The sequence below is a fragment of the Scyliorhinus canicula genome, chromosome 7, assembly GCF_902713615.1.
Source record: "Scyliorhinus canicula chromosome 7, sScyCan1.1, whole genome shotgun sequence".
Taxonomy (NCBI): domain Eukaryota; kingdom Metazoa; phylum Chordata; class Chondrichthyes; order Carcharhiniformes; family Scyliorhinidae; genus Scyliorhinus; species Scyliorhinus canicula.
This window is the reverse complement of record NC_052152.1, coordinates 106,692,965-106,713,258: the sequence shown is the minus strand read 5'-3', so window position 1 is coordinate 106,713,258 and position 20,294 is coordinate 106,692,965. Positions and strand designations below refer to the sequence as shown.

Sequence of the window (20,294 nt, the reverse complement as noted above, 5' to 3'; positions counted from 1 at the left end):
GAATTTCTTAACCTTGTCTTTATGATCTTTAGCTTTGAAAATGTCCTCTCACATTGGACTTGAGTAACTGATAGTGTGCAGATGACTTTATAAAGTTCATAAAGGTTATCATATGCCTTGTCATGAAGTCTGTTGGATGCCAGAATTTTTAGTACACACGATGGGCAAGTTCTGCAAATTTTACAGTTGTTGCAACTGGAATCCATATTCTCACCATCATTAAGCAATAGCTTTAATACACCAAAATTTGAAGCAAAAGAATACAATTCCAATTTACTTGATCTTTGCTGATTTGTGGAAACAGCTTAATAATACATTCCAATGCTTCATCTTCAAGGCCCTTCTCTGCAATAGTTTTAAACTTTGCTGGGTCCAAGCAGGACAAATCTTTATACAACTGTTTGTGTTGTACAAAGCGTGATTCTAGTGACTGGACAATGCGATCCATTATTAGGTTAAACACATTTACTCGAAAATCAGCTAGAGAATCTGAGAAATTTCTTTCATCATCAATAAGCTCATCTGCCATTCTTTTCTTCTTCCTCTGCCTCTTAACTGGCAATGCTGTTTCCAACGCATCAATTTCCAATGTTTGATTTTCATCCATATTCATCTGTGAAATCCTTTATTTGTTTATTTATTTATTTACAAATTCCAAAGCCTTGCTGTGAACGTTATCAAATGTTCTTGTCTGTTCCTTCAACTTTGTTGTAGCTGAATCTACCAAACTCCATGCAGTAAACATATCTAAACCACTTGTCTGTAGATAACCTGATAACGGGGTTGTAGTTTCAAATATATACAAGTAAGTAAATGCTGTCAATATGGTTTCAAACTTTAGAAGACTTTGAAGTAAAACATTTGCTTCATGTTTTGTTTTTGCATCAAACTTTTCTGAATCTTGTATCATTGATAAGCAGGTCAGTAGATTTACGAAAGTACTGGCAGCGGCATCATCAAAACGTCCAAATATAGTTGTTGCTGCATTGGAATTTCCTGACCATCTGGTCTCACCAATTAGCTTTAATCGTTTCATTTTTTCTTGTCCTAGATGTTTTCCAACAACTTCTATCCATACAGCCATTCTCTTGTATGATGCTTTCACAAAAGTTGCTATATTCTGGAGAAAATTGAAAAAGAAACTGCAGGCACACAACATTTTGTTGTTTCAGTTATCACCAAATTCAAGACATGGGCATAGCACCATATATGAACATGTTGATCAGCCACATCAGCAATTTTACTTTGTAAACCATTATACTGGCCATGGTAGCTTGCAGCGCCATCTGTGCTATCAGATAAACATTTTTGGGGGTCAATTTTAAGATGCTGTAATGTTTCAATCAAAAAGTCCCTGTCCTGTACCATCATTACTTGGCACAACTGAAAGTAGTCGCTCACCGATAATACCTTTAAGCACATACCGAATAATAATGCTAAACTGATCGATGGATGAATTATCTTGTGTTGAATCAACCTGAATAGAATAATATTTTGCTTGAGAAACTTCATGACTAATTCTTTCTTGTATCATATTCTTCATAATTTTGATTAACATGTTTATAGTTGTTTTACTCAGGTATGTAACAAGTCCACCACGGCCTTCACTTTGAGCCTTTCCTTGTTGCTCTAATCGTTTGATTCTTTGTTTAGACTTGTTTTGCACTGCAGAAACGCGAGCTGCCATAATGGGGTCATATTTTGCCATCAACTGCACTGTAGTTTAAAAATTGCCATGATTCAGAACCTCATTATCTAGAGTAGAAATTCCAATGCAGCAACAACTATATTTGGACGTTTTGATGATGCCGATTCATTTCTGTGATCTCGAAAAGGAAGTGCTTGCTAGCCTAACATCTTTATGATGCCTATAATCCTCATGACAATACTTCTCTGCTTCAATACTTCTTTCCTTTTAATCAGTGATGCTGCAAAAAATTTATCTAAGGTGCCATCATTAACCACACTGATATATTGCTGAGCATTTCTGACATATGTTGTTGTCGATTCATGTAAATTCAAGCTCTGGCTAATACGCCTGTAGTCACTAAAGCCACGTACAAAGGGTGATGGGTTACAAGTGTTGGGAAACTCAAAGGCTAAGCAGTATGAACAATATAAGCATCTATTTTCTTTGTTATATGTTAGCCATTTTCTTGGGACTGAGTCATTCATAATTTTCCTCTCATACAAACGAGCATCCAATGGTAGATCATCAAGTGGATGTTCAGCAAAAAACTGTTTTAGCTTTGCTCGTGATAGATATTGGAAGATTCCAGTAATTGATCTTTCATTTTCTTGCGTGGGTTCATTTACAGGATGTGCTTCAGAAACCAAGTCATTTATGCTTGAAGGAATATCTGATTCCCGTTGAAGCTATGTGTTCAGATGTTGCAACTACAGGCAGTACAGATACCGGAACAAGGAAGCCAGAAGAAATATTGGGCCTGGGTTGATTAGTAATGGATGCACTTGTATTTGTCTCTACATTCAAAGTAGCTCTTCTCTGTTCTTGTAACTCGCATGTCATTGCATCATCACCATGAGCATTGTTTCTTGCTTCTTGATTATTTGTTGCAGAACTGGATATTGATGTGGATTGTGCTTGTGGTATCATAAACACTGTAATAGGCCTGCATTGCTTGGCTGATTCCTTCCTTTCTGCCTCTTTTTGTTTTTTGCGTTTTAGTGACCCAGATTTATGCTTTTTCTTTTCCATGCTGGTTGGGGTAATATTCCTGAAATAAAAACTTAATTAAAAATAGCTCACATTGGGAAAAATGAATATTGATGATTGCAAGAATAACTTGAAGGAACGCCAGATAAACCCTACTTGATAAAAAAATATAAAATAACTTACACTTCAATAGGCTATGTTCATTAGTCAATACTACTGTGGCCTATGCAGCTTCAGAAGAGGAGACAATCCACTGCCCAGTGTTCACACCAGCAAGCAACTGAGACAACTGTTGAAACTTAGAAGTTTGGTCCGACTATAGTAAGACATTAAGAATGGTCCCACGACCAAAGTTAACATGTCCAGTTTGATACCAGTGTAGTGTTACAAGTCGCAACCCTTTGAGTTTACCGATCATGGCTTGTCACTTCAATATCTTTGACCTCATGATTCACGGTCAACGGTACCGCTTCTCCTTTTCGGTGACCTCACGACCCTATGTACTGCTTGATATCCTTTCAAGTTGCCGACCATCTCAAATCACGAACTGTAACTTAATCTTTAAATTCACACACTCTTACTGAAAACGTGGATTTCCAACTATGTCCGACCTGGGCAAACCAGCACCACCACCCCCCCCCCCCCCCCCCCCCCACTCCTTTTCACATCCATTTAACACTGCTTCGTTCCTTCATACACTGAGTGATTATTTGTTTGTTTCTTTATTGCATTTTTATTTGGTATTGCTCTTTTTAAAAACAATTATATTTTATTAAGTTAGAATACAAATCTCAGGAATGAAGTTGGAGATTTATTTATCTAATTAATTATAATTTTTAAGGGCCCTTCAGAGATTCATGGGCCCCTTCTTGGCTCTCCGGGCCCCGGACCGATGTACCGGCTGAACCAAGACTACTGCTTGATATCCTTTGAAGTTGCCAACCATCTAAAATCACGAATTGTAACTTTATCTTTAAATTCACACACTCTTGCTGAAAACATGGAATTTCCTTAATTATGCCCGACCCAGGCCCCCCTATTCCACATCCTGCCACTACCTCCCCTGCTTCGATCCTTTTCATGCACTGCTTATTTGTGTCCTGTTCTCTTTTTTTTTCTTATTCCTTTTTATTACTAAAACAGTTGTCTGTGTTTGTTTCTTTATTGCATTTTTATTTGATATAGGGGGCCCACTTCAACAGGGGCCCACTTGCCATTGGGCAAGCTGACACCCTGGCCAGTCCGCCACTGGTGCCGGCGTGAACCGGTCGGGTTCGGCAGGCCCATCCGGGCCGGAGAATCGGCGGTCGCCATGAGAAACGGGGACCGCCGATTCTCCGAGCGGCCTGTCGAAAAACACGGCATGCCATTTTTTGGGGGGTGGGAGAATCGCAGGGGGTGCCAGGGCAGCGTGGCGCGATTCGCCCGGCCCTCGCGCGATTCTCCCACCCGGCATGGGGTGCGGAGAATCGCGCCCAGTGTGTTGGCCAGAACTGCGCACAGTACTCTAGCTGTGGCCTAACAAGTGTTTTCTACGCTCAGTCATTACCTCCCTGCTCTTACATTCTAATTAAGGAAAGTATCCCAAATGCCTTCTTAAACATCTTTTATCTACCTGTCCTGCTGCCTGAGGGACCTAAGGATATGCACCCCAAGGTCCCTCTGGTCCTCCGTAAATATGGAATAAAAAGCTAGTATCAATGGTGGTGACCATGAAGTTATTGGATTGTTATAAAAAGCCCAAATGGTTCACAAACCTTCCACCATAACCCATATTTTGAGACCTACAGCAATGTGATTTAATTCTTAACTGCCTTCTGAAATGGATCAGTTGTATAAAATTATCACAAAGACTAGGTGTTGACTGGATGGACTGCTCTGATTTGAGTTGGGCTTTGGGTCTGGTTTGACAGAGGCATACCCACCTCTTTGTTAAATATCTGGGAATCTGTGTGAAAGTTGAGAGAGCTTATCCGCAGACTGATCAAACAATACCTTTCAGCCAAGATCCCAGATTCCTCCTCCTCCATCCCATGAAAGGATAGACCCACCAGAGATGGCAGCACAGTGCTGGAGAGTGTCCCTGAAATCCTCAACATTAATTCTGGACCCCGTTAAGCCTCATGGCGTTTGTTAATACACATGGCAAGTAAACGTCCTATAAATTGCCATCCACGTCATCCCTTAATTGTTGGATTTGTGCTCCTCATTTTGAACATCACTTAGGAAAAGAACTGAGGGAAGTAAGCACACAGAATATACACTAGGTAGGAATAACGCCAGCACTGACCAAGCTGGCTGAGCTTTGAAGGATGCAACAAGACTGGGTGGTTAAATACGACAGAGAACCAAAACAAGGGCTTTTTGTAGATACAATTGTCTGTGACAGTATTGATGAGAATGGCCATCCTACAATATTTGTGGAGACAAAGTCTCACATGCAGACTGTGCTTTGAATTGCATTGAAACATTTTTGAGTTGATGTTTTGGTGGGCACTGCACAGTTACTTGTATTGACTAATGCATATTCATTTTTTTTTAAAATAATTTTTATTGAAAAATTTTGAATTTATACAACAATAACGCACCATAGTAAAATACCAAAAATAACAATAATATTAACAATCATAAACATTCGCCTCACCCCCATGCACAACACAGCATTTTAATAACAACGCAAATTAACACAATATAAAGTTACAGAATAGAAACTACAATAAGGAACACCCCCCCCCCCCCTCTCCCCGGGTTGCTGCTGGTATTGACCAAGATACCTATCTTTGCGCCAGGAAGTCCAGAAAAGGCTGCCATCGTTTATAGAACCCTTGTATTGATCCTCTCAGGGAAAATTTGACCCTTTCCAGTTTTATAAATCCCGCCATGTCACTGATCCAGGTCTCCACACTTGGGGGCCTTGCATCCTTCCACTGTAGCAGAATCCTTCGACGGGCTACTAGGGGCGCAAAGGCCAGGACACCGGCCTCTTTTGCCTCCTGCACTCCCGGCTCTACCGCAACTCCAAAAATCGTGAATCCCCACCCTGGTTTGACCCTGGATCCAACCACCCTCGACACCGTCCCGCCACCCCCTTCCAGAATTCTTCCAGTGCTGGGCATGCCCAGAACATATGGGCGTGGTTCGCTGGACTCCCCGAACATCTGGTGCACCTATCCTCACACCCAAAGAACCTACTCATCCTAGTCCCGGACATGTGGGCCCGGTGCAGCACCTTAAATTGGATGAGACTAAGCCTCGCACATGAGGAGGAAGAGTTGACTCTCTCCAAGGCATCCGCCCAAGTCCCGTCCTCTATCTACTCCCCGAGTTCCTCCTCCCATTTAGCCTTCAGCTCCTCCACTGACGACTCCTCCACCTCCTGCATTACCTTCTCCGACCCACACCCCCGAAAGCACTCTGTCCATCATCCCCTGCGAGGGCAGCAAAGGGAATCCCTCTACCTGTCGCCTAGCAAACGCCTTTACCTGCAAGTATCTGAACATGTTCCCTTGGGGAAGGCCAAATTTATCTTCCAGTTCCCCCAGGCCCGCAAACCTCCCGCCAATAAACAGGCCCCTCAATTTTCTGATGCCCGCCCTTTGCCACCCCCTAAATCCCCCATCCTTGTTCCCTGGGATGAACCGATGGTTGCCACCCAATGGAGCCTCCATCGAGCCCCCTGTTTCCCCCCTTTGCCGCCTCCACTGTCCCCAGATTCTTAGGGTCGCCGCCACCACCGGGCTCGTGGTAAACCTCTTAGGGGAGAGCGGCAACGGCGCCGTTACCATGGCACCCAAGCTCGTACCTCTACCTGACCCCATCTCCATTCTTTTCCACGCCGCCCCTCCCCCCTCCATCACCCATTTACGCACCATTGACACATTGGCTGCCCAATAGTACCCCAGAAGGTTGGGCAGCACCAGCCCGCCTCTATCCCTCCCTCGCTCCAGGAACACCCTCTTCACTCTCGGAGTCCCATGCGCCCACACAAAGCTCAGAATACTGCTAGTCACTCTCCGAAAGCAGGCCTTGGGGATAAAGATGGGCAGGCACTGAAAGAGGAACAAGAACCTCGGAAGCACCGTCATTTTGACGGACTGTACCCTATCCGCCAACGATAATGGCAGCATGTCCCACCTCTTGAACTCCTCCTCCATATGATCTACAAGTCTGGTGAAATTATGCTTGTGAAGAGTCCCCCAGTCCCTGGCCACCTGCACCCCCAGGTACCTAAAGCTCTCTCCTGACCGCCTAAGCGGGAGCCTACCAATTCCTTCCTCCTGGTCTCCAGGGTGCACCACAAACACCTCACTCTTGCCTAAATTTAATTTATAACCTGAAAAGGTCCCAAACTCAGCTAGCAACTCCATCACCCCCGGCATCCCTCCCACCGGGTCCGCCACATACAGTAACAGGTCATCGGCATACAACGACATCCTATGTTCCTCTCCACCGGACTAATGCATATTCATTATCACAACTGAACAGTTCCTGAGCGAAGCTTTACTTAAAATTGGAATGTTAATATGAGACTTATTGATTGTATTTGGTGACTGTATTTTGTAATTTTATAGGACTCTTGGAAAACAGAAGCAGTGCTAGTTTTGGGAGAAGCTGTCCTATTTCTTTGGGTGAAAACATTTTTGAGAGCCCAGTATTTTCAAAACAGGAAACAAATAAACAGGCAAAGGAAATGAGCCACAAAAAGGCAAATGAACAAGACAAATTGATTCAGGATAACCATCACAAAGAACTAACCTCAACATTCCAAAGAACATGTAATGGTGACAAGCAACAGGATTGCTGTTATTTTTTGGATGCTACAAAAGAAGGAAACATAGGACGATTTATTAATGTAAGTAACCAAAAACGTGGTGTTTCTAACCCAAGAGACTTAAAAAGTAAAAACTGCTCCATGATAATCTTTCTGTGCAATTACTTGAATTTTCAATGATTGCCAGAATTGGATGATATACATTATGGCTAATCAATAACAACATGCATTTATGTAACAACAAGGGATGGCACGGTCAAACAATGGCTAGCACTGTTGCTTCACAGCGGTATGAACCCGGCTTCAATTTCCGGCTTGGGTCACTATCTGTGCGGAATCTGCACGTTCTCCCTGTGCCTGCGTGGGTTTCCTCCGCGTGCTCCAGTTTCCTCCCACAGTCCAAAGATGTGCGGGTTAGGTGAATTGGTCACGCTAAATTGCCATGTAGTGTCCAAAAGGTAGTTGGGGTTGCTGGGTTACTAGGATAGGATGGAGCTGTGGGCTTAGGTAGGATGCTCTTTCAGGAGCCGGTGTGAACTCGATTGGCCGAATGGCCTCCTTCTGCACTGTAAATTCAATGATCTTTAATATAATAAAATGTCCTAAGGTGCTTCAGATTATAAAACAAAATATGACACCAAACCATATAAGGAGATATTGGGGCAGATGACCAACAGCTTGGTCAAAGAGGTAGGTTTTAAGGAGTGAAAGCTTGGTCAAAGAGGTTTTAAGGAGTGAAAGCTTGGTCAACGAGGTTTTAAGGAGTGTCTTGAAGGAGAAAAATGAGCTAGAGCTGGGAAAGTGTAGCGAGGGTTTACCAGATCTCGTGGCCCATGCAGCTTGACGCACAACTCTGCGAGTTAAGTGATTAAAATTGGGAAGGCTCAAGAGGCTGGAATTAGACAAGTGCAGTTATCTCCGAGGATTGTAGAGCTGAATAAGATAGATATGAAAATGTGAAGACATAAGAGGGATTTGAAATAAGGCTGAAATTTTAAAATTGAGGCCTTGCTTGACTTGGGAACCAACATTCATCATCGAGCATAAAGGGGCTAGGGGAAAAGGACTTTGCGTTGGGACACGGACATTAGCAAAATCATAGAAATTAATAGACTGCAAGCTCTGGTGATGGATCCGATATATTGCTTCATTTAAATACTGCTATTTGTATGCTCATTCCAAATTCTTCTTCCCATTTTAATCTCCGAGTTTCATGTGCTTCAGCATATTATGAAACTTAAAATTCCCCTCCTCTCAGCATCTGAAGTTGATATATTTTGTGTTTCCAACTCCATTCTCCCACATCTTCCTTCTTTACAAGGACCTTACAACTATGGACTTTCTGATCGATCAACACTAGTTTTTATGTCAATCTTGGTGATGATGCCCACATGATAGGCTTTTTAACTCGGTTTCTCGATTTTAAAATTCACTCACTGATTAAATACGTGCTGGATTGCATCAGAATATTTGGAGATTTTGTATTACTATATACTTGGGAGTTAATAAAAAAGTTTAATGCAATTCTAATCTAGTACAACTTGACAAAGCTTATGGACAGTCCTTTTGTGCAGCTGTCATGAAGACTAACCACATAACCTGAGGTTTTGTTCATGGAAAACTTATTTCTGAATACTTCCCAATCTCTCCTCATTCACAACAGTGATGCACGTGTGTGGATTGGAGGGTTCAATCCATTCCCATATTTAAGTAGCTCATACATTACAGAAATTGATTACTCGACTATGGAGGGCTTCATTCCATATATCACTATTTAGAATGGGACCCAATTCATCCTCGCCTCACTCAACAGAGCTGACTCCGCTGAGAGCATATATGTGAAAAATAGTCCCCCCATCAGACACAGCCAAAGTCAAAATCCTCTTCTACAGGGAAGAGGGTGGTATCAAGGGAAAGGAGAAAGCCTCACGCAAAAAATCGTGAATCTGAAAAGACTGAAACCACTCAGTTGGAATTTCTCTGCCAACTCCTTAAAACTTGCAAACCTCCCCTCCACAAACACGCCTCCAAACTGTTCCCTCCCATGTCTTAAATGTCGAGTCCAAACCTGCTGGCAGAAAATGGTGGTTGTTGCAGATGGGGGATAAAGAAGACATAGAACAAAGCTTGAAATGCTTCCCGAACTGCTCCCAAATTCTCAGGGTGGATGCCACCATTGGATTCAGGGAATTACGAAAGAGAAAGGCAACAATGCGGTTACTATTGCACGAAGGCTCGAACAAGTGCGAAGCTCACTTCCATTTGTCACCATGTGGAACCAGGATCATTGAACCATAACAATATTTTCTGAACCTTGGCTGTCCAATAGTAAAACCATTAAATTGAGTAGAGCAAAGCCCCCTGACTGTCTATCTCTTTGGAGCAAGGCCCCATGGATCCTTGGAGTCTTACCCACCCAATAAAGGAAGACGTTAATTTATTTACTTTGACAAAAAAGGATTAGGGAGATATTGAATAAGAAATATAAAAGTCTTGGGAATACGTTCATTTTAATAGTCTGAACCCGCCCCGCCAAGGAGAGGGGGAGATTATTCCATCTCTCGAAGTCTGACTTGACACTATCGACCAGACTAGTGTAATTTAATACATGAAGCAAGGCCCAATTGTGGGCCACCCAGACCCCCAGATAACAAAAGCTAGTCTTGGCAAAGCGTAACGGTAGTGTCCACGCTGTTGGGCTCCCCTTCCCTGGGGGTTGAGCGAGAACCATTCACTCTGGTCCAAGTTCAACTTGTACCCAGAGAAGGAGCCAAAACTCCGAAGCAGCTTTATTACCTTGTCCATAGAGGGTACTGGGTCCGTAATATAGAGAAGTAGGTCATCCGATGTTCCACCCCTCCTGGATTTATCCCCCTTCACTTATCAAAGGATATCAGCGCTATGATGAGCGGTTCTATTGCCAAAGCGAACAGGAGCAGAGACAGTGGACAATCCTGTCTCTTGCCCCTGTTCAATAGGAAGTAGCCAGAGTTCAGAGCATTCATGCGAACACTAGTAGTGGGGCCCTATACAGTAATCGAATCCAGGAGATAAACCCGTGCCCAAATCTGAACCTCAAAAATCTCAAACAAATATTCCCACTCCACTCTATGAAATGTCTTTTCGGCATCTTGGGAAACAATCACCTCCAGTTCAGGCTCCGAGGAGGGGAAAAGGACAATGTTTAGCAGGCAACATATATTGGAAGACAATTGTCGGCCCAGAGCAAAGCCTGTCTGATCCTCAGAGATCGATTCTGGGAGACAGGGCTCCAACCGCAGCGGCAGCACTTCAGCAAGTAACTTAACATCTGCATTTAAGAGTGAGATAGGTTGATACGACCCACATTCTGTTGGGTCTTTGAATTTCTTGAGAATCAAGGGATAAGAGGCATGTGTGATGATAGAGGACAGCGAACCCCAGGATATGGAATCATCAAACATATCCAAAATTAAAGGAACCAACTGCTTCACGAACTTCTTATAAAATTCAATGGGGTAGCCATCCGGGCCAGGGGCTTTACCAGTCTGCATCAACCCAATGCATTTCATAATTTCCTCTGGGCCCAATGGGGATTCCAACTCCTCACTCCACTCCTCCCTGCACAGCTTGGATGATTCAACTGTCCAAAAAATCAATCCATGAACTATCACTCATATCAGCCGGAGGCTCCAATCTTTTAGAGACCGTGATATAACAATTCAAAAGCTACATTATATTAATAATAATATTTGTTAGTGCCACAAGTAGGCTTACATTAACACAGGAATGAAGTTACTTTTAAAATCCCCTATTTGGAATTCAGAATGTCCCATTCACCTAACAAGCACATCTTTTGGGACTTGTGGGAGGAAACCCACGCAGACACGGGGAGAATGTTCAGACTCTGCGCAGACAGTGACCCAAGGCGGGAATCGACCTTGGGATCTGTGGAACAACAGTGCTAACCATTGTGCAGCTACCATGCCGCCGTAACCTGAGGAGGGGCAGAAACCAGGCTGCCGCTTTAGTTACATAACTGTACGATCTCTAGGGAAGCCTATATTATTTTATATATATATATTTTCAATCAGAACAGAACCCCACATTAAACTAAACCCGTATTTATAAAACATACCCCTCTAATGTCGCAACTGGCCCACTACTCTGTCTCTTGACAATAGCTCGAATTGTGTCTGCAACTTTTACCGATTTGCCAGCAACTCCGAGGTAGGAGCATGGCAGTACAGGTGGTCCACCTCGAGTATTGAGTCCACCAGCCTCTGCAGCTCTTCCCTTTCTGTCTTCACCATGTACATTTTGTAGGATATAATCTCCATCCTGAGGATCACCTATAGCATAGAAGGTGAGATTGATTCACTGTTATAAAATTTTATATATCTTCCCCAAAAGCGGTGGACGTGCGTTCACAAAATTTCTTGTCCGTAAATTATTTCATGTCCAATCTCCATGGTGAACGTTGGGAAGGACCTGACTCTCGTGCTAAATCGACAAAATGCGGGGCATGATCTGTAATCACAATCGCTGAGTAGCCAGCTGGTACAACAAAACGGAGAGACCAATCCACCACAAAAAATTAGATCCGCGAGTACACCTGATGCACATCTGAGAAAAATTTAAAATCGTTATCATCTGGGTGCAAAAACGCCAAGGATCTACCCTCTCCCATCTGTTCCATGAAAAACAACAAAGCTCTGGCCACTCTGATGGAGTTGGAGATTTGGACTTGAACTGATCCAGCCTTGGGTTCAAAGCATAATTTTAAGTCCCCACCCAAAATAAGCTGATGCAAACTCAAATCGGGAGGGAGGCCATCCGATTAGTAATTAAATTTGTTTCAACCCAGTTTCAAGTGTGGATATTAACCAGAACCACCAGAGTGCCCAAGAGAGAGCCACAGACAATAACATGACTGCCATTGGAGTCAGCCAAGATCTTGGAGGCAGAAAACTGAACCCTTTATTAATTAATATTGCTGCACCCTGGGCCCTACCATCGAAGCCCGAATGAAAGACGTGACACCCATCTCTTCCACAGCCTTGTCTGGTCCCTGACCCACAAATGAGTCTCTTGCAAAAACATCACATTGGAACTGAAACTCTTACGGTGAGCAAATACTCTCAACCTTTTCACTGGGCCATTCAACCCTCCTGGTGTTGTTCAACGTTTCAGGTGATCAAGCGATTTCCTCCTCCCCCCACCCCCACCCTCGCGCAACCCTCAATCTGGAGTCGGCCCCATCCATCACGAGAGATTACCAAAAAGATATATAAAAGGTACAGCAACCAGGCTCACTGAAAATGGCCGCCAAATCAAACCACAAAACTAAACAAAGAAAAATCTGCAGTCACAATCAGCAAACTACCCTCAGACCCACCCTCAGCAACCCCACCCACCCCGTCCTCTCGCTCAGATATTACCACATCCAAATGCACATACAAATAGAAGCAAGGCGAGCACAAACAACTAAATCTACTTCTAACAAACCTAAACAAGACAAGATTTCCAAGCACATTATCTAAAAAACTACTATAAAGAGCTGGAATGAACCCTTCAACACCGTCTGTGTTAGCTAATTCTGAGGTTAACAGGAAGGCTGCCAACTAGAGTCAAGAAAAGTGGTTACAGACAACAAAATACGAATGCCTGATAAAACATTGTGCTTCAATAGGGAACTATATATTTTCAAGAAATATATATTTTCAATCAGAACAGAACCCCACATTAAACTAAACCCCAAACTGTAAATTTTCAACCCCAACAAGAACAGGAAAATGCAAAAATAAAACATACATGTCCACAACACCAGAAAACTCAAATCACACCGCGTCCGACCTGTGTTTGTTAACAAAGGAGTTCATCTCCGCGCCGCATCAAATAAATAGTCCTTTCCCTCGAAAGTCACTCTTAGCTGTGCCGGGTAAACCACACCAAATCGGGCTCCACTTTTATACAGGACGGCCTTGGCTCTATTGAATGCCGTGCTCTTCGCCAACTCCACTGCCATATTTCTTGGTAAAACCTGATGGTGTACCTTCCCATTTAAAGTCTCAATGCTCTTTTTTTTTTAAATAATTTTTATTGGAATTTTTTACAGAAAATATAAAAATATAACAACAAGTATAGCAACAAGCAGTAATATGCAATTACAGCCCCATAACACCCACAATTCCCCCCATACCGTAACATCACATGTATCACACTCCCCCCACTGCCCCCCCCCCTCCAACAAGAGAACTTAACCATAAATTAAAATTAAATAAATCAAATTTAAATAAAATAAGCCAACATAATCAATGTCCCCCCCCCCCCCCCCCCGGATTGCTACTGTCCCAGTACCCTATCGTTGAGCCAGAAAGTCGAGGAAAGGTTGCCACCGTTTAAAGAACCCTTGCACCGATCCTCTCAGGGCGAATTTAACCTCTCAAGCTTAATGAAGCCCACCATGTAATTGATCCAGGTCTCCACGCTTGGGGGCCTCGCGTCCTTCCACTGTAGCAAAATCCTTCGCCGGGCTACTAGGGACGCAAAGGCCAGAACACCGGCCTCTTTCGCCTCCTGCACTCCCGGCTCTACCCCAACCCCAAAGATCGCGAGTCCCCATCCTGGCTTGACCCTGGATCTCACCACCCTTGGCACCGTCCTCGCCACCCCCTTCCAGAACTCCTCCAATGCCGGGCATGCCCAGAACATATGGGCATGGTTCGCTGGACTCCCCGAGCACCTGACACACCTATCTTCACCCCCAAAGAACCTACTCATCCTCGTCCCAGTCATGTGGGCCCTATGCAGGGCAGCACGGTGGCGCAGTGGGTTAGCCCTGTTGCCTCACGGCGCCGAGGTTCCAGGTTCGATCCCGGCTCTGGGTCACTGTCTGTGTGGAGTTTGCACATTCTACCCGTGTTTGCGTGGGTTTCGCCCCCACAACCCAAAAGATGTGCAGAGTAGGTGGATTGGCCACGCTAAATTGCCCCTTAATAGGAAAAAATTAATTGGGTACTCTAAATTTATAAAAAAAAAAAAAAAAATGTGGGCCCTATGCAGCACCTTGAATTGGATGAGGCTAAGCCGCGCACACGAGGAGGAAGAATTTACCCTCTCCAGGGCATCAGCCCATGTCCCGTCTTCGATCTGTTCCCCCAGTTCCCCCTCCCACTTCGTTTTCAGCTCCTCTACTGACGCCTCTTCCACCTCCTGCATAAGCTTGTAGATATCGGATATCTTGCCCTCCCCGACCCAGACCCCCGAGAGCACCCTGTCACTCACCCCCCTCGCGGGGAGCGCAGGGAATCCCTCCACCTGCCGTCTAGCAAATGCCTTTACCTGCAGATATCTAAACATGTTGCCCGGCGGGAGCCCAAATTTCTCCTCCAACTCCCCCTGGCTCGCAAACCTTCCGTCGATAAACAGGTCCCTCAGCTGTCCAATGCCCGCTCTATACCATCCCCGAAATCCCCCATCCGTGTTCCCCGGTACAAACCTATGGTTCCCCCTTAATGGAGTCTCCATCGAGCCCCCCACTTCTCCCCTATGTCGCCTCCACTGCCTCCAAATCTTGAGGGTAGCCGCCACCACCGGACTCGTGGTATACCTCGTGGGAGGGAGCGGCCACGGCGCCGTTACCAGGGCCCCCAGGCTTGTATCCCCACAGGACGCTCTCTCCATCCGTTTCCATGCTGCCCCCTCCCCCTCCATCACCCACTTACACACCATCGACACGTTGGCCGCCCAGTAGTACCCCGAGAGGTTGGGAAACGCCAGCCCCACCCATCTCTACTCCGCTCCAAGAAGACCACCTTCACCCTCGGGTTGCCATGCGCCCAAACAAATCCCATGATGCTGCTGGTCACCCTTTTAAAAAAGGCCCTAGGGATAAAGATGGGCAAGCACTGGAAGAGGAACAAGAACCTCGGGAGAACCGTCATTTTGACGGATTGCACTCTGCCCGCCAGCGATAGCGGCACCATGTCCCACCTTTTAAATTCCTCCTCCATCTGTTCCACTAGTCTGGTGAAGTTAAGCTTTTGAAGAGCCCTCCAACTCCTGGCCACCTGCACCCCCAGGTACCTGAAACTCTTCACTGCACTCCTGAAGGGGAGCCTCCCAATTCCCTCCTCCTGATCTCCCGGGTGCACTACAAATAACTCGCTCTTTCCTAAGTTCAGCTTATAGCCCGAGAAGCCCCCAAATTCCGCTAACAGCTCCAGCACCCCCGGCATTCCCCCCTCTGGGTCCGCCACATATAACAGCAGGTCGTCCGCATACAGCGATACCCGGTGCTCCTCCCCACCCCGCACCAGACCCCTCCACTTCCCTGACTCCCTCAACGCCATGGCCAGCGGTTCAATCGCCAGTGCAAAGAGCAGGGGGGACAGGGGACACCCCTGCCTGGTCCCACGATAAAGCCTAAAATACTCCGATCTCCTTCCATTTGTGACTACACTCGCCATCGGCGCCGCGTAAAGCAGCCTCACCCATTTGATGAATGCTTCCCCAAATCCAAACCTCTCCAGCACCTCCCACAGGTACCCCCACTCAACTCTATCAAACGCTTTCTCTGCGTCCAGCGCCACCACTATCCCCGCCTCCCCTTCCACTGCCGGCATCATGATAACATTGAGCAGTCTCCGCGTATTCGTGTTGAGCTGCCGCCCCTTGACAAATCCTGTCTGATCTTCATGAATTACCTCTGGCACACAATCCTCTATCCTGGTAGCCAGGATCTTCGCCAGCAACTTAGCGTCTACGTTAAGGAGCGAGATAGGCCTATATGATCCGTACTGCAAGGGGTCTTTATCCCGTTTTAGGATCAAAGAGATCAGTGCCCGCGACATCGTCGGGGGAAAAGCCCCCCCCCCCCCCCCCCCCCCCCCCTCCCACGCCTCATTGAAAGTTCGCACCAGCAGGGGACCCACCAGGTCCGCATATTTTTTGTAAAATTCTGCCGGGAACCCGTCCGGCCCCGGGGCCTTACCTGACTGCATTTGCCCGATCCCCCTGACTAGCTCCTCCAACTCTTATCGGTGCCCCCAGCCCCTCTACCAGCTCCTCTTGAACCCTTGGGAAACGTATCCTGTTCATGAAGCTCTCCATCCCCTCTCTCCCCCTCGGAGGTTCTAACCGGTATAATCCCTCGTAAAAGTCCCTAAAGACCCCGTTTACTTCTGTCCCCTTCTGCACTACATTTCCACCCCCATCCTTCACTCCCCCAATTTCCCTAGCCGCATCTCGCCTACGGAGCTGATGCGCCAACATCCTGCTCGCCTTCTCCCCATACTCATATACCGCGCCCTGCGCCCTCCTCCACTGTGTCTCCGCCTTTCTGGTGGTCAACAAGTCAAAATTGGCCTGCAACCTGCGCCGTTCTCCCAGCAACCCTTCCTCCGGTGCCTCCGCATATCTCCTGTCCACCTCCAGAAGCTCTCCCATCAGTCTCTCCCTCTCCTTCCTCTCCCTCCTTTCCCTGTGGGCTTGGATGGAGATCAGCTCCCCCCGGATCACTGCTTTCAGAGCCTCCCAGACCATCCCCACCTGGACCTCCCCCGTATCATTGGTATACAGATACCCCTCAATGCTTCTCCGAACCCTCTTACACACCTCCTCCTCCGCCGGCATCCCCACATCCAGGCGCCAGAGCAGGCGCTGGTCCCGTGCCTCCCCCAACTCCAGATCAACCCAGTGCGGGGCATGGTCCGAAATCGCTATGGCCGAATACTCGGCATCCTGCACCCTCGGGATCAATCCCCTGCTCAGGACAAAAAAGTCTATCCGGGAATAAACCCTATGGACGTTAGAGAAAAAGGAATACTCCCGTGCTCTCGGCCTCCCAAACCTCCAGGGATCCACCCCTCCCATCTGGTCCATGTATCCCCTCAGCACTTTGGCCGCCTCCGGTCTCCTACCCGTCCTTGAACTGGACCGGTCCAGTGTGGGATCCAGCACTGTGTTAAAATCTCCCCCCATAATCAGGCCCCCTGCCTCCAGGTCCGGGATGCGGCCCAACAATCGCCTCATGAAGCCAGCATCATCCCAATTCGGGGCATATACGTTCACCAGCACCACCTTCTCTCCCTGCAGCCTACCCCTCACCATGATATATCTGCCCTCCTTGTCCGACACCACCTCAGCCGCCTCAAACGCCACCCTCTTCCCCACTAGAATCGCCACCCCCCGGTTCTTCGCGTCCAATCCTGAATGATAAACCTGCCCCACCCACCCCTTCCTCAGACGGACCTGGTCTGCCACCTTCAGGTGAGTCTCCTGGAGCATAGACATGTCCGCCTTCAACCCCGTTAGATGGGAGAACACCCTGGTTCTCTTAACTGGCCCGTTCAGCCCCCTCACGTTCCAGGTAATCAGCCGGATCAGAGGGCAACCCGCCCCCCTCCCCCGCCGACTAGCCATAGCTTGGCAGATGTTCGCCCCAGGCCAGCACACCCCGCTCGACCCGTTCCCCATGGCGATAGCGCCTCTCCTCTTCCCCCCCGGCCCCATCGGCTCCTTCCTAGTCGTTCCAGCAGCAACCCGGTATCCCCCCCCCAGGCTAGGACCCCTCCTAGCCGCGACGCACCCTCCATGGTACTTCCGTGAGTCAGCTGACTTCTGCTGACCCCGGCAGCTCCCGCCAAAACCTATCTCCTCCCGGCTTGGGGTCATCCCCCTTTTGCCACACCTCCTTGGCATTGCTGCAGCGCGGGGAAAAAGACCCGTAGAGGCCCCGCCCCCACCGCAAGCTCCACCCCCCTGCCCCGCAGCGCAGGAAACCAGAGGAAAGCCCGCGCTTTCACACTGCCACACCCCACCCTTCTGACGCAGTTTCCCAAAATCCAGTTTCCCCTCAATCCCCAGCCCCGTACAGAAGAGAACATATAGAACACAAACCCCCAACACTCCCCACCTAACCCACAACCATGCCCAACAAACAAACCCACCCGTAACCAGAGCAAACAGAAAACCAGTATACATAACACACATGTCGAAGTTGAAACAGTTGGAACAAAACAGCCACAGCGGAAACAACGGCGGCCAAAGTATGTTCCCAGGCCCTAGTTCGAGTCCAGCTTCTCCGCCTGTACAAAGGCCCACGCCTCCTCCGGGGACTCGAAGTAATGGTGCCGGTCCTTGTATGTCACCCACAGGCGCGCAGGCTGAGCATTCCAAACCTGACCTGCTTAGCATGAAGCACGCCTTCGTCCGGTTGAACCCGGCCCGCCGCTTAGCCACCTCCGCACTCCAGTCCTGATAGATCCTCACTACCAAATTCTCCCATTTACTGCTCCTCTCTTTCTTGGCCCAGCGCAGAACACACTCCCGGTCACTGAATCGGTGGAACCGCACCAGTACCGCCCTCGGGGGCTCACCTGCCTTGGGCCTCCTGGCCATCACTCTGTGCACTCCCTCGAGCTCCAGGGGCAAATGGAAGGACCCCGCTCCCATCAACGAGCTCAACATCGTGGTCACATACGCCGGGAGATCCGACCCCTCCAGCCCCTCCGCCAGGCCCAGGATCCTCAGATTCTTTCGCCTCGTGCGAACGTCCAGCTCCTCCAAGCGGTCCTGCCACTTTTTATGAAGTGCCTCGTGCAACTCCACTTTCCCAACGAGGACCACGGCCTCCTCCTCTCTTTCAATGGCCTGCCGCTGCAACTCCCGAATAGATTCCTCCTGTGCCGCCTGGGTCCCAAGCAGCTTGGTCGTAGTTGCATTCATGGAGTCCAGCAGCTCAGCCTTCAGCTCAGCAAAACAACGTAGGAGCGAGGCCTGTTGCTCCTGCGCCCACTTCCACCAGTCCTCGGGTGTTGCGCCGGCCGCCATTTTGTTTTTATTCCCCTGTTTTTTGGGGGGAGTTACTGCAGCCTTTTTCACCATATAATGTGGGGCAAGTTCTTCCAGGCACCTTCCCCCACCGGGATACGTAGCAACAGCACCATTTGGGGCCCTTAAAACGGCCCAAAAGTCCTTAAATAGCGGGAGCGCCGGCTGCCATTTTGTTTTTCTTCTCCTGTTTTTTTGGGGGCGTTACTGCAGCCTTTTTCACCAGATAATGTGCGGCAAGTTCTTCCAGGCACCTTCCCCCACCAGGATGCGTAGAAACAGCACCGTTTGGGGCCTCAAAACGGCCCAAAAGTCCCTAAATAGCAGGAGTGCCGGCCGCCATTTTGTTTTTCTTCCCCCGTTTTTTGGGGGGAGTTACTGCGGCCTTTTTCTTCTTCCCACTCCAGGTAAGCACCATATAGTGTGGGGTAAGTTCTTCCAGGCACCTTCCCCCACCGGGATGCGTAGAAACAGCGCCGTTTGGGGCCCTCTAAACGGCCCAAAAGGCCCTAAATAGCGGGAGCTGCCGAACGTGCGGCTTAGCTCCGCATAGCCGCAACCGGAAGTCTGTCTCAATGCTCTTTTTCCCATCTCAGAACCTGCTCTTTCATTTTGAAGGTATGGAATTTCACTATTACCACATGGGGTGGATCTTCAGGATGAGACCTCTGTCAGAGTGTGCAGTAGACTCGATCCAACTCCGGAGGTGACAGGAATCTACCCTCCCCCACCATCTTCCTGAACATCTCTGCAAAGTACTCCATAGGCGTTGGGCCTTCCACCCCTTCTAGCAGCCCCACAATTCTAATGTTTTGCCTACTGAACTAATTCTCTAAATCATTCACCTGGCCCTTCAATGACTTGTTTAATTCGGCAACTAAAGACATCTCCGCTTCCAGTGAGGCAATCTGACCACTGTGTCTCAAAAGGGCCACTTCTGTATCTTTTATTGTGGCTCCATGGGCTTTTACGATTTAATTTGTCTTCTCCAGAACCACTTAGATGGGGGCCAAGGCCTCCGCCATTGATTCC

General features: G+C 47.5%; 1 protein-coding gene across 1 annotated transcript in view; it reads left to right on the top strand.

Annotated features, from left to right (window-relative positions):
• The window catches only part of LOC119969114, a 358,923-nt gene that overhangs the window by 172,313 nt on the left and 166,316 nt on the right, over positions 1-20,294 (top strand). Inside the window, exon 23 of the mRNA XM_038802328.1 lies at positions 7,249-7,529. Coding sequence (XP_038658256.1) covers positions 7,249-7,529 — 281 coding nt within the window. The remainder of the gene's footprint in view (positions 1-7,248; positions 7,530-20,294) is intronic.